We start from the raw sequence: 18,030 nt of genomic DNA on the forward strand, positions 1-18,030 counted from the left end.
TGCATAGATAAAAAGCTTTATTGGTCTGTACATTCATCAGTTGAACATAATCCAGTTAAATATGTCTGTGATGATTTAAACATGACACAACCTCCACAACAGAAGAAACAAATTATACACCATTATATGACATAGGACTTCTGTACAACACCTTCATCAACCATATTCCATCATATTTCACAAAGTATAAAATGCTACATCAAATTAAAATTCAATAGCCGTTTTAGCTCTCATAAGAAAAGTATATAAATAGGGGGACATCTGAAGAAGGGTTAGTAAAAAAATATTTTGAATGGACAATGTAATGTAAAAGCCATTTTTTACTGGGGACACCGCAGGCTGGTCTGATTCCAATTGCTCTTACTAATTAGACCACAGCATGGGGTCTTTTCATGACCCACCATTAAAGCGGGAGTCTTAATTAAAAGACATTTAAAAGAATGTCACACTTCCTTGTCAAAGGGTGAAGATGATGTAGTCCGGCCACCATTCCCGACAGAGCCCTCGCCGACATGATTTTCTTTGTGGCCCTGAGGTTAACCTCTTGTAAAGGGGGAGTGGGGGGTGGAGATCGGGAGGTGTCGCAGCAGCGAGCGAGGATGTCGACTTGTCGCACTCCAGTTCGCTTTGTCTCTATTGAACTTCGGGCTTGTTACACTGCCAGTCACGTGGACCCCTTTTCCCGCTCACATCTCTGTCAAGGAGATAAAAGTTGTGACAGCTTAGTGGAGGAGAGCAGTTAGGATTTGCATGTGCATGGCAGGAAGCGCAGATGTTGGGGGAGTTATGATTCACGAGCCGCACTTATCTGTACACCCACAGATAACACAAGCTGCTCAGTGGAAGGCCATTTAAAAAAAATCACTATCTCTATTGGTATGCTGCACAGGAATGTGGCTTCAGCAACTTGAAAAGCCCACCAATGATGTCACCTTGCAGCTGATACTCTACTCTGATGTTATTGGTTGAGGGTGGTCTAAACGGTGACAAGTTGTGATGATGACTGATCTTTCTACTCAGGGTTTTTCTACTACCGGCAAAATAAGTCAGGGGTTTTCTACATACCAGCAAGTTCACGGTCCAAGTTGTCGATGAAGCTCTGAAGGTCCCCTGTGTCCCCAAGTTTGGCTGCAGAGAGGGAGGAGGGAGAGGAAAGAATGTGAGTGCACAGCAGCAACGCTCCCAGCTGCACAGAGGCAGTGCTCAGAGCACTGGCATTTCCTCTGGAACATACCGAGTCGCCCATAAGAAACGCGATCTTCCACTTGAAATTACATAAGGGGATTGAGAGGGGGGGGGGGGGCAGTGCAGGACGGGAGGGAAAGGGTAGTAACATCTAAACCCCCCCCCCCCCCCCCCAGTACATTCTTTTGTGTGTGATAGAAAGGATGAGATACATTCGTGGCCACACATTCAACTGGCTTTGTCACATTGTATCATAAACAGCCCATAATCCCGTGAGGCAGTCACGCCTGCGGCCCACCTCGCCATGCACCAGGCCAAGGATCCTATTGAAAGGGTAGGTCCATCAGTGGCGCATGTGAGCTAGACAACAGGCTTTGTGCTGTTTCCATTCTCTGGGCTCTTGTCTACAGGGTCTTGTATTATTGATAAGATTCATGCATTTAAATGAAATGATGCTCCTCAAATTCAGATTCCTACACTGAAGCCCCCCCACCCACCCACACACACACAGACACACGCACACACACACACACACACACACACACATTCACATACACACATACAACACAACAAGGCAACACAAGGCAAAAAAATGAAATAAAAAAAGTGTTGTATAGCAATTAAATCGAGTGCAGATAAGACGAAATAGGGTGACTGAGTACCCAACCAACCCAGGGTCAAAAATAGTTGGAATTGGGGGCAACCCACCCTCTGGCATTGTTGTGTAAATGTGATGGCTATCTGGATAGAGATGTTATGGTAATACCTTTAGGTGCCGCCGTCATTCCTGCAGTGTTCAACTCCTCCTCGCTGGTGTTTAAGCTGTTTCCAAGAGACGGTTCACTGCCTGGGGAGAGTACACCAGAGTTATACAACTCATTCAGTGTGAAGTTTGTCATTTTGATCTGTAATCTGTTGACACTTTTGGTTTGTGGTCAGAGAGCAGTTGATGAAGAGATTTTATTCTCTGTGTTGCAGTTTGATTTCTGCCTGGTATTGGGGAGGATTCATTTAGAGTGATGTCAACGAGGTCACTGCATCACATTTAACTGAAATTAGCTTTTTCATGATATGACACACAAGTATTGCATTGTAGACACTGTTCAATGTTAATGTAAGTGAAGTGTTACATTGTGTATAGCCAGCATATTAAATGTCACACACAAAAGTAGAAAGTAGCCAGCTTCATGGTCCCTGATGAATAAACCAAAACACTGAGGTAGTGCTCTTGTTTGTTTGTTTGTTTGTTTGTTTTACATGTTTAATGAAGAATTTATGAGGTCAGACGTGACTGAATTCTACCACCTCAGCAATCACTTATAATATAATATGAAAATAACTCACTGTAGTCGGAATCATCTATGCCGCTATCGCTCACACCATCATTAAGTCCAGTACGTCGCTTTGCTTCATTAAGAAGGTGACCATACGCGTATGGGGTACTTTGCGCCGGGACCCTCAGTTCTTCAGCAACATCGTTGAATTCTTGAAGCAAATCCCCCAATTCTATATCCAGGTCTTCTAAGAAATAATCGCACAAAACAGTAAATACTGGAATATTTGGCATAGCCTATGTATGCAGCAAATCATAATTTTGCAAATAGTTGGTCTCATGAGCTGCTGACATTATGGCTAATGATCAATTCCTCACCTGTGAATGTTTGGCCCGACATCCTTGTATACTTGCTTGGTTAGACAGAGGTCAAAAGTAGAGTGGACTGAGAAACTGCTTACTTGGACGTTCAACTCCCCCATTTATTCGGGCGCTCCGCCTGCGATGGAAGGCGCCTCCGTAACGTCCAATGAACGTTCAATACAGCTTTTGTGGTTTCCCTTGTGCATTGGGGGAGGGCGACCAAACTTTCCCTCGTAGCGAAATCGGAACATTCCACTAATATAGAAAGTGACGCAAATCTAACTGGGTCTTCATGGGTGTGAGAGAGCGAGTAAACGTATGCCCTAGACACCATTCGGATCAGTGACACCCATTTCTGAAGTGTTCTACTCTGAACAGTTCAGTGAACTAAGATATTGCAATTTCTACACATCATTCACAGTCAATGAGAATTTAAAAAAAAAAAGATAATGTGTTAGCACATTTTGAATGAATTCTCTGATTCTATTTTCATCGTAGGCTAGGCTACTTTGCTTCATGACTGATTGCTGATATTCAGAGTCTGTATGGAAACCATTGCAGCATAAATGACAACTGTGTAGGCTAATGTGTTAGGCCGACGAGTCTTCTTACACCATGAAAAGTAGGCCTACACAAGGTGACCGCATGATGGCGGCAGCTCTTCATTGAACCGGGTTGTGCGGTATCCTATCTGTGGTGTTCTAGTTGACACGGGCTACAAAATAGGCTTAATTGCACATATTTCAAATGAATGCTTTACGATGTTTTTTTAATGAATTAAACATAACACGTCGCTCCGAGATTAAATTCCAGTGACAGCTGTCACCTGTGCTGCTTCTAGCACAGCCACCTAAGAGTTAATGAAATGGAATACGAATGTGAAACCTGTTTTTTGATTGGTCACTGTAGGTTATAGCGTTGCTAAACCACTATTTGTACAGTGGAGGCCACGCACCTGAATTGAAGAGGGCGGGGACCATTCAAAGGTAGACTCCGTGTCTTGTGGTGTCCGGTGCAAGCACATTGTGGCTTCTCACCTGTTAACATGTTTTAAAGTAGCCAGCTGGGCCATGGGATTTGCGATAACATGAATACCGTTGTCCTACTACAGGTAAGACTCAAACATTGTTCTCAGTTAAGGAATGTATTTTATTCACTCTTGTGTAGCCTAACACGTGTTAGTATGCTAAAGTCATACAAGCATGTTAACAGTGAACATTTAAGTTTGACAGTAATGTTTGTATGACTAAATTAACTTGAAAATAAATGTAATTCCAGGGAATTACCATTGCATGTAGCCTAAAAGCAAAAAACTGCTGTGTAGAACATTATACAGAATGATTATTCAGATTTCATAGACTTACAGTATTCTTGAAAACCACTTCCTTGGTTAGATGTTAGCTTAGAGTATATGACAGTCAGTACAAATTGTTAATTCAATATTGATCAACATTCTTTGTTTTAATACAGTAGGCTACTGCAGAAACAGCAGAATGATACTCCGAACACACTAATGAACACTTAACAACCAATGCAAGCTTAACGTCAAAAAAATCAAAGTTGTTGAAACCAATTTTAAAGTTAACCAGTAATGGATATGGGAGAAACCAGATGTCTACTGAATTTGCATTCTTACAGAACTTGATGATGCCAATCATATTATCCTAAGACAGATCTATTTATCAGTTTTAATTCTGAACTGGCAGCAACTGCTAGAGGCCTCAGTTAAAGGTGCCATGTGTAATGTCCGCCAAAAAATCAATTCATACTCCACATTCCATAAAAGATGGGGCAGTATACCTCCAGAAAGTGAGTTGGTCTACCCTAGAGTAACAACCGAGACACGTGTATTGCAGTTTGGCTGGCAGTTATGTTGCCCGCATACCGCCTCCCATGGCCGAAACTGGTATTATGACACCTGTCGGGCTGTGGCTAGTAATTTAGCATGCTAATTTAGGTTGATCTCTCTGCAGCACTATACTTTGTTATTTTTTTAATGACATCATCACCCTTATTTCTTCTCATTCTTTTGATGTGTGTAGCTCATTTTTTGGATATTTTTACCTCAATTCTTACACATGGCACCTTTAATGGTAATAGGTCAAATTTGATGGTGATATACAGAAGAATAAAAGAGTCAGCCCTTCGGATGATCGGTTTTAGACAGAACTTAGGTTAGAATCTTAATTTTCACACAGTGAAATCTTAATTTTCGCACAGCTCAGGTCTAAAAACAGAGGTCTAACAGCACAGCTAAGTTTCACAGATGTCACATCACAGGTATGATTCAAATGTATGAATGGTTAACAAATATGATTCACAGGTATACAAGTTCCATATAGTTAGTCAGTATAGTCCTCACACAACAATATAGTTCTCAGAATGTCTCAGTGTAGATCTCAAATAAGTCTCAGTATGGTTAAATGGTAAGTGCACAGATATGTTGAGATATGGTCACATGTTGTTAGAATGTATGTTAGTAGGTATGTTAGATAGATAGATAGATAGATAGATAGATAGATAGATAGATAGATAGATACTTTATTGATCCCCAAGGGGAAATTCAGGAAACAACAACATTGCTAGCAACATTGTCAGAGATGTATGGTTGACAGGTGTGCACAAACAGGCACACACGCAATGTCATACATGGTCATCACCACTGGTCTGGTCTGGGACCTAAAAGACAAAAGCAAGCAAGTTTAACAGTTATACCAAAATAATACAAGGAATGTCTGCAATTGTACAATACACATTTACATGCAATGCAATTAGTTAGTTTAGTAGAAATGTAGGCCAATGGTATTAACCATGGTTACACATTATGGCCTACATAGGCCAGTTAACTTGACATAAGTGTTGACTACAGTCTGGTCCATGTGCTGGTTATGAATGAAGTCCAGCTCCTTCAGTGTGTAGGTGTGGCATTGCAATACATGTAATAAACCTCAATAAGATCATGAAAACGGTTCCCTGTTTCAGTGCTTGTTTTTCTCTTTCCTTGTAGAAAGTGCTTTTTGTGGTTATTTTAAAGCAAACAATGTGCAGTACACTGCGTTTCCAAGTCGAAGAGGAACAGCAGGAAGGTGTCTACATTGGAACTATCAGCAGAAACTATCTGGGCCCATACCTGCTGCATGATGAGGACTTCATTAGTCTACATGAAAACACCGGCAACCTGTATACTACCAAGCAGATCATAGATAGAGAGAGCGTGTGCCCTCCTCAGCAGCATGGTGATTGCACCATAACCCGCTATGCTGTTGTTGGCCCACAGAACATCACAGAAGTCATAGAGATCATACTGAATGTGGCAGACATCAATGACAATGCCCCGTATTTCCCTGAGCATGCCATGCACTTGAGTGTGGCAGAGGATGTAAGTGTTGGGACAAGTTTCGTCTTGGATGGTGAAGCTCAGGATATGGACTCTGGAATCAATGGTGAGATAAGTTACCATTTGCAGGATGATAGTGAATTCTTCTCTGTGATAGAGGATGGACCCTCTCTGGTGCTTGTTTTGCAAAAGGAATTGGATCATGAAATTCAGGATAAGCATCAGATGACTGTTATTGCTACAGACCATGGTCAGAGACCACTCAGCAGCAGTGCCACAGTGATAGTTACTGTGTCTGATGTCAATGATAATTGCCCAGAGTTCGATCCAGACATTCCCCATTCAGTGACCATCAATGGAAACACCCCCAAGGGCTCATTCATTGCCCAGATGAAAGCCACAGACAGAGATGCAGGCCGCAATGCCGCCATAGACTACTCGTTTAGCAGGAAGAACTCAGAGAAGGCCATGGCCTTGTTCCATCTGGACCGACACAGTGGACTGATCACCTTAGCTGATGACGTTCAGGCTGACAGCCCGCAGGAGTTTGTGCTGAAAGTCCTCGCGAGCGGGCCCCTCTGCTCCCCCGTCGCCTCCAAGGTAACCATATCTGTGCAGCCAAAGACAGGGCCCGAGCCGGTGATCGAGATCAGGTTCATAGCCGAGCATGAAAACCAGACTATACTGTTACAGGAGAACATGCCACCATCAGCCCTGGCCCTTTTAGAGCTGCGAGACGGCCCCAGCGGCTGCACCCTCTCCATCGAGGAAGACGTGCCATTTTCCCTAAAACCACAAACTCAAAATAGTAACTATCTCCTTTCAACATCAAAGTCACTTGACTTTGAAATGCGTTCTGAATACCATGTTATAGTTGTCATTGCAAACACCCAGGGCAAGCATCTGACACAGAGGAAGGTGATCAAAGTGCTGCTAGTTGATGTGAATGATAATGCCCCGCAGTTCAGTCAAACACACTATCAGGTACATGTGGAGGAGAACAATAAGCCAGGGGCCAACATTCTTCAGGTCAGGGCGTTTGATCCAGACAGTCAGCAAAATGGAATGCTATTTTACAGACTGAGTGAGAGCACATCCCCGATTTTTCATGTGGACCGTGTGACGGGTGAGCTGACGGTGTCAGTCTCTCTCGACCGAGAGCAGCGTGAGTTTTACTCAGTGACTGTGCTGGCCCGAGACAATGGCTCCCCACCGCTGGAAACGGCAGCGTCTGTGTCTGTCCACGTGCTGGACCAGAATGACAATGTGCCCGCTTTCCTCACACCTCACTTCATTTTCTTCGTGCTGGAGAGCGTCCCCCGTTTGGCGCCTGTGGGAAAAATTGGGGTGACGGACATGGACCAAGGTGGCAACGGGCACATGGAGGTGCGCGTGTTTAACGGCACTGGCCCTTTCGTGATGGACAACGCCCAGGGAATGCTGCGCTGCACGAAACAGCTGGACCGTGAGGAGCGGGACCATTACGAACTCTTCCTGGTGGCGGTAGACGGGGGCAGCCCCGCGCTGTCTGCCACCGCCCAGGTCACGATTTACGTGGAAGACGTCAACGACAACTGGCCCCAGGTGATCCTGCCCCGCAGCAACCTCACCTGCCTCACCGTGCTGCCGTCCACCCCAGCCGGCTCTATGGTCACTCGCATCTACGCTGTGGACGACGACTCGGGGATCAACTCAGACATCACCTACCATCTTGTCGGCAGCGAGCCGGCGCAAAACTGCCCGTTCCAAATCGACCCGCACTCGGGCAACATTTCACTCGCCCAGCGTCTGATGGGTCAGGACTATGGGATGCACCACCTCTTCATTGTGGTGAGCGATGGGGGGAAGCCAACCCCACTCCAGACCCCAGTGTGGGTTAACCTGCTGGTCAATGAGACACTGGCGCAGTGTCACCTAAACAGTGTTCCAAAGAGCCTGCCAAGCACACTCCCGCGGCCCACTGTGCCAAATCGGTGTGAGACCAGTGAGCAGTATGGTCAGAATCCCAAGTTAATACTACTCCTTGGCTTGGGCATGGTCGTTTTATCTCTGTGTCTCTTATCAATTGCCGTGGGGCTGTTTGTGAAGCAGAAGAACATGAGGCATCATGTAAAGGCTCGTGAAAGGATCCCTCTGAGGGACAAACATTGCTCTGATCACTGGGAAAAAGACTGATTCGTGTAGTTGCAGAATCATTTACACCTTCAGCTCTACGGAGAAAATATTTTTTATCTACACAAATCTCTATGCAAATCTGTATTCTGTATTAAAAAGTATTTTACATGTTTATATTGCGTACAATGTTTACATTAAGAGTTGTATGGAGACAAATAGAAAAAGTAACAGAATACGACAGGTCGTTTTGTCACTCATTGAGTCAGATTTCTATAAACCAGTTTAAACCACTTTAAAAAGGGAGATAATACTTTTTATCATTTCATTCTTAAGAAGAATAACATTCTCCATCTTGAAGGGTGACTTGAGATTGATGATCTCTGATATGAATTACTGTTAGGATTCCATGGTAAACAAGTTTTTCCACTGAGAGTTTCCTCAGTAAGCTTTCACTGATTGAGAGCATTGAGGTTTACCTTTCGTGAGAAGCACAAAAGAAAGGAAATTGGCAGGTCAGAGATTGATTTAGAAATTGTACACATTTTGATAACAATGTCAGGTTTATATTTATGAAATAATCAGGGAAGTGCATTCAGATACTGTGCAACACTTCAATACTGTGAGTTATTGAGTGGTTTACTGTCTCTATTGTCTTGTACTGGATTTATGAGTTGATTTACTATCTCACTCAACTGCTTTTAGAGAATTGTTTAATGAATGTTAATCTTATTTGGCATGCCCTACCCCTTGGAAATGCTATAAATGCATCCTGGAACAAACTGACAAGGGGAGAGTTTTAGTGAGTGTAATTCCTGCTATTAGGCAAGTGGACCTGTTGAATTAGGTAATCCTCTTCTTAGGGGTCTCTCGGATTTCTCCGCTATAATTGATGGAAGTCTCAGGTAATAGTGAGCACAAAGAGGTTTAATGTTTCCCTTCAAGGTAGGTGATGAAAGTGTCCCAAGAACCTGGCTTGGAGGCAGGCCAGAGGAAACTAGGGGGGGTGGCACGTCAAGTGAGAGCGCAAAGGAGGTGCCCTCCATCTCAAGTCACAAGGTGACACGCTGTTATACGATAGCGCCGGCTCGCTGATGCCCCACCAAGATAGATCTCTAACGATGTGCTGCTGTATGGTAGAATTTTGTTGGACAAAATGATTAGTATAGGGATATAAACATGACCATGTTTCAAATTATGTGATGTGGTTAACTAATGATCTGATCTTTACAAACTGTAAGATCACTCATGTATTATTGATCGACTTTTTATGTGAAACAGTTAAAGAAGGGCGAAAAAGACAAAAGGTAATTTTAAGTAAAACCTTAGTCCTTGTCAATATTTCAATTAATATATTTGGCCATATTTACCTTAGAGAGTGTTTGGTCTGCTTAAATGGCATCGCGGCCTACTTACTTTATGTATATATATATAAAATGCATAAACATGGAAACCCATTTCCACCACTTGGGGAGAAAATGGACAAAAAGTCAGCATTCTGAGCCAGTTAAATTCTGAACTTTTGGAGATAAAATGTGCAATTATTAGATGTATCGCACAATTTTGACTTTTTATCCCAACTTAATGATCTACATCACCTCAAATGATTGTATAGGTCCAATTAATTAAATCTTAATATGTCATTTACAAATAATCTAATTTTAAAATGAATGTGACCTTGAAAGTAATTGTAATGTTATGATCCTACAATATTTTGGAAAGAAAACTGTATTGCACTGCATAGTGCTGCACTTTATACAGACATACAAAATCTTGGACATGAAAATGTACTGCATTGTACTTTACAAAAATTGTAGCCTAACTTGTCCATCACAGCATTTGTTTTGTAAAAATGCAACAATCTTAACAGTTACTGTTAAATTGAATAATTTAACCCTTTGACAGTAGCTAAGAACACATTTTAATGTGATCTTTGGCTTATTTCCAACTGAACTTCCTCATAATTTCCATAGGTGTGTCATCAGGATAACACATGACATTGCTACCATGAAGCACTTCAGGCTATTGCTATTATAATGTGAGTGAGTGAATATTCCATGTAGAAACTTGTAGAAAGTTGTTGTACCTTTCCCATGCCCTTAGCAAAATTCTCAGGTCCACTGTCAATGTTTATTCAAGCAATTATCAGTTCAGAAGTATCAAACGAGTCAGTCACAATACATTTTCAACAAAGCTGAGCTGTAGCTCATACTTTCTTTGTAAATGTTTGATTCAAGAAAAATATTGCAAAGTTGGCAAGATTGACATATTTAAATCATTTTCTTCTAATAACTTTACTATGCCATCATTTAATTAAGCTTTCTTTGAAAATGTATTCTTGTAAACAGAAATCCCATCAATCAAGCACAGTGGGGAAGACTGCCATCTGGTGTTTAAGAATGACAGAACATGCATTATGCTCCTCTGTACTTGCTGACATTACACCACGCAGTTTCTGAAACTGGGGCTCTCTCTCAAAACTACACAGAAAACCAAATATCTTGACATTTCATTCAAATCTATATAACGTTATATCACATTCTATACAATAAGAACATATTTATTTCCATATGCCAACTGCACTCTTTTGACAAAACATGTAGACCTATATTGTATGCAATCATTCAGAACAATTGAAAAGAAATACAAAGGAGAAACAAAAAGTGTATTTATTTTCAGTTGGCAACACTCATATCCATTATAGTTTTTCAGATACAATAACACTGAAGATGGCATTAACATAGTTAGGCCTACTGTCAAAATACAGTAGGCCTATATCGCAATGAAAAGTTCTTCTCGTCCACAGAATCAGAATCAGCTTTATTGGCCAGGTTTGCATAAACAAACAAGGAATTTGACAGGCATCTGACCACAGCACCTCATCAACATCACGAGCTTTGGCCAGATATCAGGGTATCACCTATAGTTTTGAGTGACATGTCCAGCCCTGGCATGCCACCACACCAATGCCACAGGCCTCTTCCATCACCCAAGGGGCAGGAGAGCTGTCATTCTGCACTTAATAATAATTAGGCTACCCTTTAAATAATTGCAATGGGCCAGACAGACGCAATGGAGGTTGATGAGGGGATGGTTGGTTGGTTGCCTATACAATGTATCAGCCATATCGCATGATGAATTAGCATATAGCCTACTCATTGATGAACAGATTTTTATCAGGAGAACTAGTTTAGAATGTCTTTGAAAATTGCGCTGCACTCTTGGGCTTGAGAAATTCTCATAAAGTTGCCATAATTAGCCTAACTAATGTTAAACCATCTGGAACAGGTGCCGTCAACATAACCTTAGGCGCGTAGCCTATGTTCACATATTAATATGTTGCAGTGTTTTGGATGTAGCTTAAAACAACTGTACTGAATATGATTCAGCAGCACCAAAACCTTCGTAATATTTGATCGTTTCTTTTTGCATTATCTGCTAGAAAATTGCCCCTCCAGTGGTGCAAATGAAGGCTACGCCGCTAACAATGAGGTGAACCGAGTTAATTTCTCAAGGCGTAAGGAACCTTGACCCTTCATTATTCGCCGACTTGAACTCAGGCCGCTGTGGTGTGAGCCAGCAGCACATTCAAAGGCCACATTGTTTCTTCAAGCCTCGACTTTGAGGCAGCAACGAATCTGCTCATTGTTGAGGAAGCAGAGCAAGGAGTCAGATTGATAAACGGGGAACTGCAGACAAATCGCACACGATATCGTCGGATCAGGCGCTGTGTTGGTGAATAAGCCCAACAGACGTCCTCGAGATGGGTAAGTTTAATGATGTCCAATGCTTCAGCATCACTGAGACGAATTAGGCAGTGATTTTATTTAAATAAAAATGTGTGTTTGACCCAAAAGTAAACTCTACAAAGATATATGGTTGGACTGTTTATTTAAGTTCCATAACTTTGTTTTAAAGTAGCCTAGCTTACATAATAATATTGTTGAGGATTCTGTTTCACCTGTTACAATGTGGTAGCCTACATAGCAAGGTTAACTTTACTTTAACTGTGCAATCGTCCAACAGTTGATTGTGGGACCTCTTGTTGCCCCACCCCCCTCTCCCAAATTGAATTTTGACTTGAACAGTTTCCCCCAAAATTTAACGAAAGTATTGTGTAGATATTTGGATTATCTGTGTTAACTGTGTCATTGTGTGCTTGAAAGGTTGATATTTTGTAGCTGTGGTAACTGTAACCTCATCATTGTTCCATATGACTAAATCTGTTTTAGTTCTAAATTATTGGGTAAATACATTATTGTGAATTGTGACGTGATTTTTATACATTTATTTCTCATGTTTCTCATCGTTGTGCAAGGTGTTGTATGAAGTCCTTTCAATAGACCCTTCTTCTCTTTTTGATGCATGGCCCAGTTGTCAGCTTTACTGGCACCAGCCCCTAACATGTGTGCAACTCCAGCAAGCTGGTGTCTGACGCCACAATTTGCCTTTTCTCCACCACCTTGGTCTGCTATCCCTTTCCCTGGCTGACGATTCCCATCCCACCCCCTCCGTGCTCAGGCGTGGATATACACTGGCCCGTATGAGGGATTGAGGTGGCTCTTGCCTTTTGTTTGCTTGACACTGCTGGCCCTTGTGTCCCCACTCTGCAGTGGGACAAAGACTATTGTCCATGAAGTCACAAAAGGAGCCTCTCTCTCTGTCTCTTCGTCAGGGAGCTTGCTGGACCTCCTTCTTTTCTCACACTCTCTTCGAGGCACAGGCCTTGAATGGACAGTGGAACTGAACTGGAGTTGGTACAGGCCGACCCATCTAGCCCCAGTGCTCAGATTCAATCAGCACATGACTTTCTGAGGCAGCATGTCTACTGAGACAGCACAGACAAGCACTCAGACCCACATGAGAAAAAGCTTCTATTTTTTGTCCTTCATATCTCTGTGCCTTTAGTAAAGTGGTCTGATGTGGAGGCTGTTGTGTCTTTTCATACACCTGCTCTCTTAGTTACAATACGCAGCCTAATGGGCTTGGGAACGCTCTGTAATCAGGTGGCGAGCACAAATAATAATGTTCCTGCACCAGAATACTCCACATCCTTCTTGGACAGTGTGTTTTATCTTGTAATTTATTGGAATATTCTGTGCATGGAATCATAAGGTGTTTTTTGATTTTCTTAGGTTGTTATGAATGCTGCATGCGATGCCTCGGCGGAGTGCCCTATGCCTCCCTGGTGGCAACCTTGCTGTGCTTCTCTGGCATCGCCCTATTCTGTGGCTGTGGGCACCAGGCTCTCACCGAGACCGAGAGGCTCATAGAAACCTACTTCGCCCGCAACCTGCAAGACTACATTACCCTAGCATATCTGTGAGTGTCCATCCCAGTAAGACTACATTACCCTAGCATATCTGTGAGTGTCCTGCAAGACTACATTACCCTAGCATATCTGTGAGTGTCCTGTAAGACTACATTACCCTAGCATATCTGTGAGTGTCCTGCAAGACTACATTACCCTAGCATATCTGTGAGTGTCCTGTAAGACTACATTACCCTAGCCTAGCATATCTGTGAGTGTCCTGTAAGACTACATTACCCTAGCCTAGCATATCTGTGAGTGTCCTGTAAGACTACATTACCCTAGCATATCTGTGAGTGTCCTGTAAGACTACATTACCCTAGCATATCTGTGAGTGTCCAGCCCAGTATCTCCACAGCTTGTCACTGACATCAGATCCTTTGACAGTGACTCAGTCCTAACTATTTAGATCACATTAAATTTCAATTTAGTTGAAGATTGTGTTGCTAACACGGTTACCTCCGTAGAGTTCTGTATCACTAAGAGCTCTTTGTGTTCCTCCCCCTCAGAATTCAGTATTTCCAATACATCATCTACGGCCTGGCCTCCTTCTTCTTCCTCTACTGCATAGTGCTGTTGGCCGAGGGCTTCTACACCACCAGTGCCATGAAGCAGACCTTCGGCGAGTTCAGGAGCACCGTGTGCGGCCGCTGCCTCAGCTCCACGGTAGGATCAGCAGCTCTGGCATGACATTACAGTTCAGTGACATCTTAATGTCTTACGCAAGCACGTTCCACACAGAGGTGGGCCGGTTAAGGAGCACGGTTTGCACTTTGAATTGGAACCATTAATTTCCCTGTACATTTGTCTCCTTTTCAGTTTTTATGTAAACATTCTTTGTCTGAATCAAGCAAAAAATACACAAATAAATTCCTAAATAATTATGATGTCTCTGAAGTCTTACAATGGCCTCTTGCATCCATTCACAGTTTATTGCGGTCACATACATCCTGGCTGTCATCTGGCTTTTAGTCTTTGCCTTGTCAGCACTGCCAGTGTACTTCTTCTACAACATGGATGCCACCTGCCACACGATCGATGATCTGACTGAGACACCAACAAGCATCAACCAGCTGTGTATCGACGCCAGACAGTATGGTTAGTGCCCTGCAGATCTGTATGGAAGTTCAGTCAGATCAAGTGCTGTGCGTATAAAAATATATTTTCCCCTTGGATACACAGTCAAGAATCATATTCAAAATTGCACAGTGAAGGTGGTGTGTAGCTCTGTCCTAGGCCCTGTCTGTTAAACCAAACCCCTGTGGAGAGTATTGCAAGTAATTTCATCACTTCTTATAGATCCGGGGCATCCACTTCTATTCGTCTACTAACACTTGCTCTGACAAAAAAAAAAAAAAAATCAAACAGTTCTTGTTTCTTGTCTCCCTAAGGGTTGCTACCATGGAATGCTATTCCAGGGAAAGCCTGTGGAATGACCCTGTCAAACGTGTGCAAAACAAGAGAGGTAAGCTCAGCCTAAGGCTATGTGTGATTCTCGACCTCCCAAGTGAGTCCGTCGGGACCTCCATCAAAAGCCTGCCACAAATGAAAGTGACACTAAAAAAGAAACCACCCCCCCCCCCCCCTTCCTTCTGGCTTCAGTCGCCCTTTGCTCAGACACTGTATTTTCTCCCCTCTCGTCTCGCAGTTCTTCCTGACCTATGACCTGTACATAGCAGCATTTGCGGGCGCCGGGATCACACTGCTGGCTCTGGTGAGTACACAGCTTGGGGCACGGCCTCTCATGCAACACAATGGAGCCGTGCCCTTAGGAGCCGCTTGTAGTGGGAGTTGAGGAATCCAGCTTGCCATTAGTTATGCACATTCAGACTGTGGCCCATCTGTTCCCCACTGGCCCCGACAGTCTGACTCAACCAGCTGAGAAGCGTTTTTGCTTTCAACCAGCTGCAAAGTGTGGGGAACATTTTTCCTCAGTAAGATAATGTCGTGACGTGTGTATGAAACTGAATTTGACCTTTATGTTTTTTCGCCTATACTAAAGCTCTGGTGTCTTCTCTCTGGTGTTTCTTTCTTTCTTTCTCTCTTTCTCTCTCACCAGCTGACCTATATGGTCTCCACCACCTATAACTTTGCAGTGCTGAGGTACTTGGGGAGAAAGGGCATAAGTCCACGGTGTTAGACTGTCCTCCTCTCCTCCCTATCCTTCCACTGCTATGAACAATGCACGTCAAGGCGCACACTTCCAAAACAAAACTGGACTTTGTGAACTTCTTAGACTGGGCTTGTTGCTAAAAATGGGCATTTTCATTTTTCAGCAAGTGCAAAGCTGTAGGATCTATACTTCTGTGCTTTATCACTGGGTCAGATTTCTCACCTACTCACGATAGCACTGTTATGGCAGTTGAGGAAGACCATGAGGATAAACTTGGACCTAATCTATGTTTTTGTAAATGTTGCTGTGATGTTTTTGGAAAGAGGACCTAAACCATATTTTTGTGATTGATTATGTTTTACACTGGCACTGTTTGCTTGTTTCAGGCCAGATTCAAATGATATTGCCAAATGTTGGTCACTGCATCTGTCTTTTGCTGTTTTTGCTTAGATTTTTTTTGTCTTTCATAACCAACACTTTGTTAGTTTTTATTTTAATTTTTTTATCATTACGATAAGCTGTGACCTTAACGAGGAGACTCGTTGCCCCCAAAAATGTTGATATGACATACTGAAAATTTGCCGCTGAGGCCTTCAAACATGTAGCACTGGAGATGACGATGGGTAGTGTGAATACCATTACTTACATCTGGTTGCCATGGCGTCAGACAAAAAAACTAGTACTTGCAGTCTTGCAGGCTGTGACCTCAGTGCCTCTTTCTCACAGTCCTTTTGGTGGGCAGTTGAAAGGTTCTCACAATAGAGCAGCGCCTTCTCAGACAGAGAACCAATCAGGGGGGTACTCTAGCGCAAACCTGTCACTGTGCCCCATGCAAGGGGTCATTTTACATGTCAGAGGAGAGCCTGCGCACACAAAGAGGGCCTGAAATGGTTCAGCTGCTTGAATGGAACCCTTATGTGACGGGCACATGGCTCAAGAACAGCCCCTCTCCGGTGGTAGGCACGGCAATGGAGTCAAATAGTTGGGGTGAGCTCTGTCTTTGTCTCCGATGGCAGCCAGATGTCTTGGGGAGTCAGATGTTCGTAATGGTTTCCAACAATGCATGAGAGTGAAAAAGGGTAGAACGGTGTATTATTATTGTTATTATTATTCTGTGCTCGGAATCGGATGTTTGCTTTTTAAGATGAAGAGTAGCCTTCGTTTAACAAGGGAATAGTGTGAATATGTGCCAAGAAGATGGCTATATGTTTCTGCAGAACCGCAGGTGGTTTGTGTGTGTAGACTCCTCCCAGTGTTAGCCAAATGCCATCTCTTTATGCAAATGTAATGTCATCTGAGTGGATCTGCATGGTCTTGATCAGTAACTGTCAAGTGAAAAATTAGTAGTTATTGTATAACATGTCTTCTCTCACCTAAGGCCAATGTGTAATTATTCCTTACATAAAAATGTAAGTTATATTCCTGTGAGTATTTTGATGTCCATTACTAACAATATTTGTTGGAATTATAGATAGATGATATAGATAGGCCTATTTGACACATACCATGTCCAACAGTACAGGTTACATTTTCTAACCTGGTGACTGTAATTTGGAGAACTTTTATTTTTTGCATCTTAGAAATGTGTATATTTTCAATATGAAGTCATGACCTGTCAAGACAAGTCACGTCATGCATGGCTACAGATGTAAGGTGGTACGGTTCTGTGTACACGCCTCGCCTCCACGTCACCTCCAGGTGCAGGTGTGTAGCCGCCTCTTCTCTCCCCTGCAGGTCCACTACTCCACACACCTGGCAGTGACCCAGGTTCTGCTGAGGAGGCAGCAGCAGCACCAGCGCAGGAAGGAGAGCAACCAGCTTGCCCTGTTTGGGAACCTGCTGAAGGACCGCAACGGAAACCTCTGCTCGCCCTATGCCCCATCCATACTGGACATGTAACCAAGCAACAGCTGCCTCACTCCCATCACCCAAAGAACAGGGAAGGTGCAAACACTGTACTGGAAAGAACTGACCAGCTGAGTTTAGAAACATAATGTTTAGTGCATAATTGTATTGTGATTTAGCTAGCTAAATATTTTCTTTAAGGTAGCATATTGTGACAACCTAGATGACGTTTTAAGTCAAACAATATTATAATTTGTACAATGTGTCAAAAGTGTTTTGAAGTGCCTCTATTATTTTCATTATGGGATATAATTGGATGATGAACTAAAACCCTTTTCTAGTCTAGAAATCTAGTTGTAAAGCATCTATCAGATTATTTGGATTTGTTTACTTGTTTCAATTCAGAGTGTTTCAGTTAGTTATTGTAACTTAAATGATTATAAACAACCAGTGATGTCACATACCCACAAGCACTGTATTTTTTAAATGTC

General features: G+C 42.8%; 3 protein-coding genes across 7 annotated transcripts; 2 read left to right on the forward strand and 1 right to left on the reverse strand.

The window, feature by feature from the left end:
* On the reverse strand, positions 1-2,998 carry si:dkey-27i16.2 (regulator of cell cycle RGCC-like). Of its 2 annotated transcripts, none has more exons than XM_042075110.1 (5): positions 2,837-2,998; positions 2,530-2,706; positions 1,952-2,032; positions 1,066-1,128; positions 1-694 (listed from the first exon to the last, which is right to left on the reverse strand). In XM_042075110.1, exons 1-5 carry the CDS (start codon positions 2,856-2,858, stop codon positions 687-689), a joined length of 351 nt encoding a protein of 116 aa, XP_041931044.1. In that variant the 5' UTR covers positions 2,859-2,998; the 3' UTR covers positions 1-686. The 2 variants fall into 2 exon arrangements, with proteins under 2 accessions (XP_041931044.1, XP_041931045.1); XM_042075111.1 differs by having other exon boundaries at positions 2,530-2,703; positions 2,837-2,965.
* An 804-nt stretch (positions 2,999-3,802) lies between these two features.
* pcdh20 (protocadherin 20) lies at positions 3,803-8,447 on the forward strand. The gene is made up of 2 exons (XM_042074526.1): positions 3,803-3,932; positions 5,829-8,447. Exons 1-2 carry the CDS (start codon positions 3,909-3,911, stop codon positions 8,331-8,333), a joined length of 2,529 nt encoding a protein of 842 aa, XP_041930460.1. The 5' UTR covers positions 3,803-3,908; the 3' UTR covers positions 8,334-8,447.
* Positions 8,448-11,529: 3,082 nt separating this feature from the next.
* Positions 11,530-18,002, forward strand: plp1a (proteolipid protein 1a). Of its 4 annotated transcripts, none has more exons than XM_042074680.1 (7): positions 11,530-12,037; positions 13,406-13,592; positions 14,091-14,247; positions 14,511-14,679; positions 14,973-15,046; positions 15,230-15,295; positions 17,275-17,519. In XM_042074680.1, exons 1-7 carry the CDS (start codon positions 12,034-12,036, stop codon positions 17,344-17,346), a joined length of 729 nt encoding a protein of 242 aa, XP_041930614.1. In that variant the 5' UTR covers positions 11,530-12,033; the 3' UTR covers positions 17,347-17,519. The 4 variants fall into 4 exon arrangements, with proteins under 4 accessions (XP_041930614.1, XP_041930613.1, XP_041930611.1 ...); XM_042074679.1 differs by having other exon boundaries at positions 11,534-12,037; positions 15,858-17,519; XM_042074677.1 differs by having other exon boundaries at positions 11,535-12,037; positions 17,429-18,002.
* The last annotated feature ends 28 nt before the right edge of the window (positions 18,003-18,030 follow it).

The sequence above is a fragment of the Alosa sapidissima genome, chromosome 20 (assembly GCF_018492685.1).
Source record: "Alosa sapidissima isolate fAloSap1 chromosome 20, fAloSap1.pri, whole genome shotgun sequence".
NCBI classification, from domain to species: domain Eukaryota; kingdom Metazoa; phylum Chordata; class Actinopteri; order Clupeiformes; family Clupeidae; genus Alosa; species Alosa sapidissima.

Bases quoted from the DNA above. Each gene is read 5' to 3' on its own strand.
- pcdh20 (XM_042074526.1), top strand. From the start codon at position 3,909: ATGAATACCGTTGTCCTACTACAG. The intron at 3,933-5,828 runs GTAAGACTCAAA...CTTTCCTTGTAG, and splicing joins ATACCGTTGTCCTACTACAG to AAAGTGCTTTTTGTGGTTAT.
- si:dkey-27i16.2 (XM_042075110.1), bottom strand. From the start codon at position 2,858: ATGTCGGGCCAAACATTCACAG. The intron at 2,707-2,836 runs GTGAGGAATTGA...ATTATTTCTTAG, and splicing joins GTCGGGCCAAACATTCACAG to AAGACCTGGATATAGAATTG. The intron at 2,033-2,529 runs GTGAGTTATTTT...TACTCTCCCCAG, and splicing joins CATAGATGATTCCGACTACA to GCAGTGAACCGTCTCTTGGA.
- plp1a (XM_042074677.1), top strand. The intron at 13,593-14,090 runs GTGAGTGTCCAT...CCTCCCCCTCAG, and splicing joins TACATTACCCTAGCATATCT to AATTCAGTATTTCCAATACA. The intron at 14,248-14,510 runs GTAGGATCAGCA...ATCCATTCACAG, and splicing joins GCCGCTGCCTCAGCTCCACG to TTTATTGCGGTCACATACAT.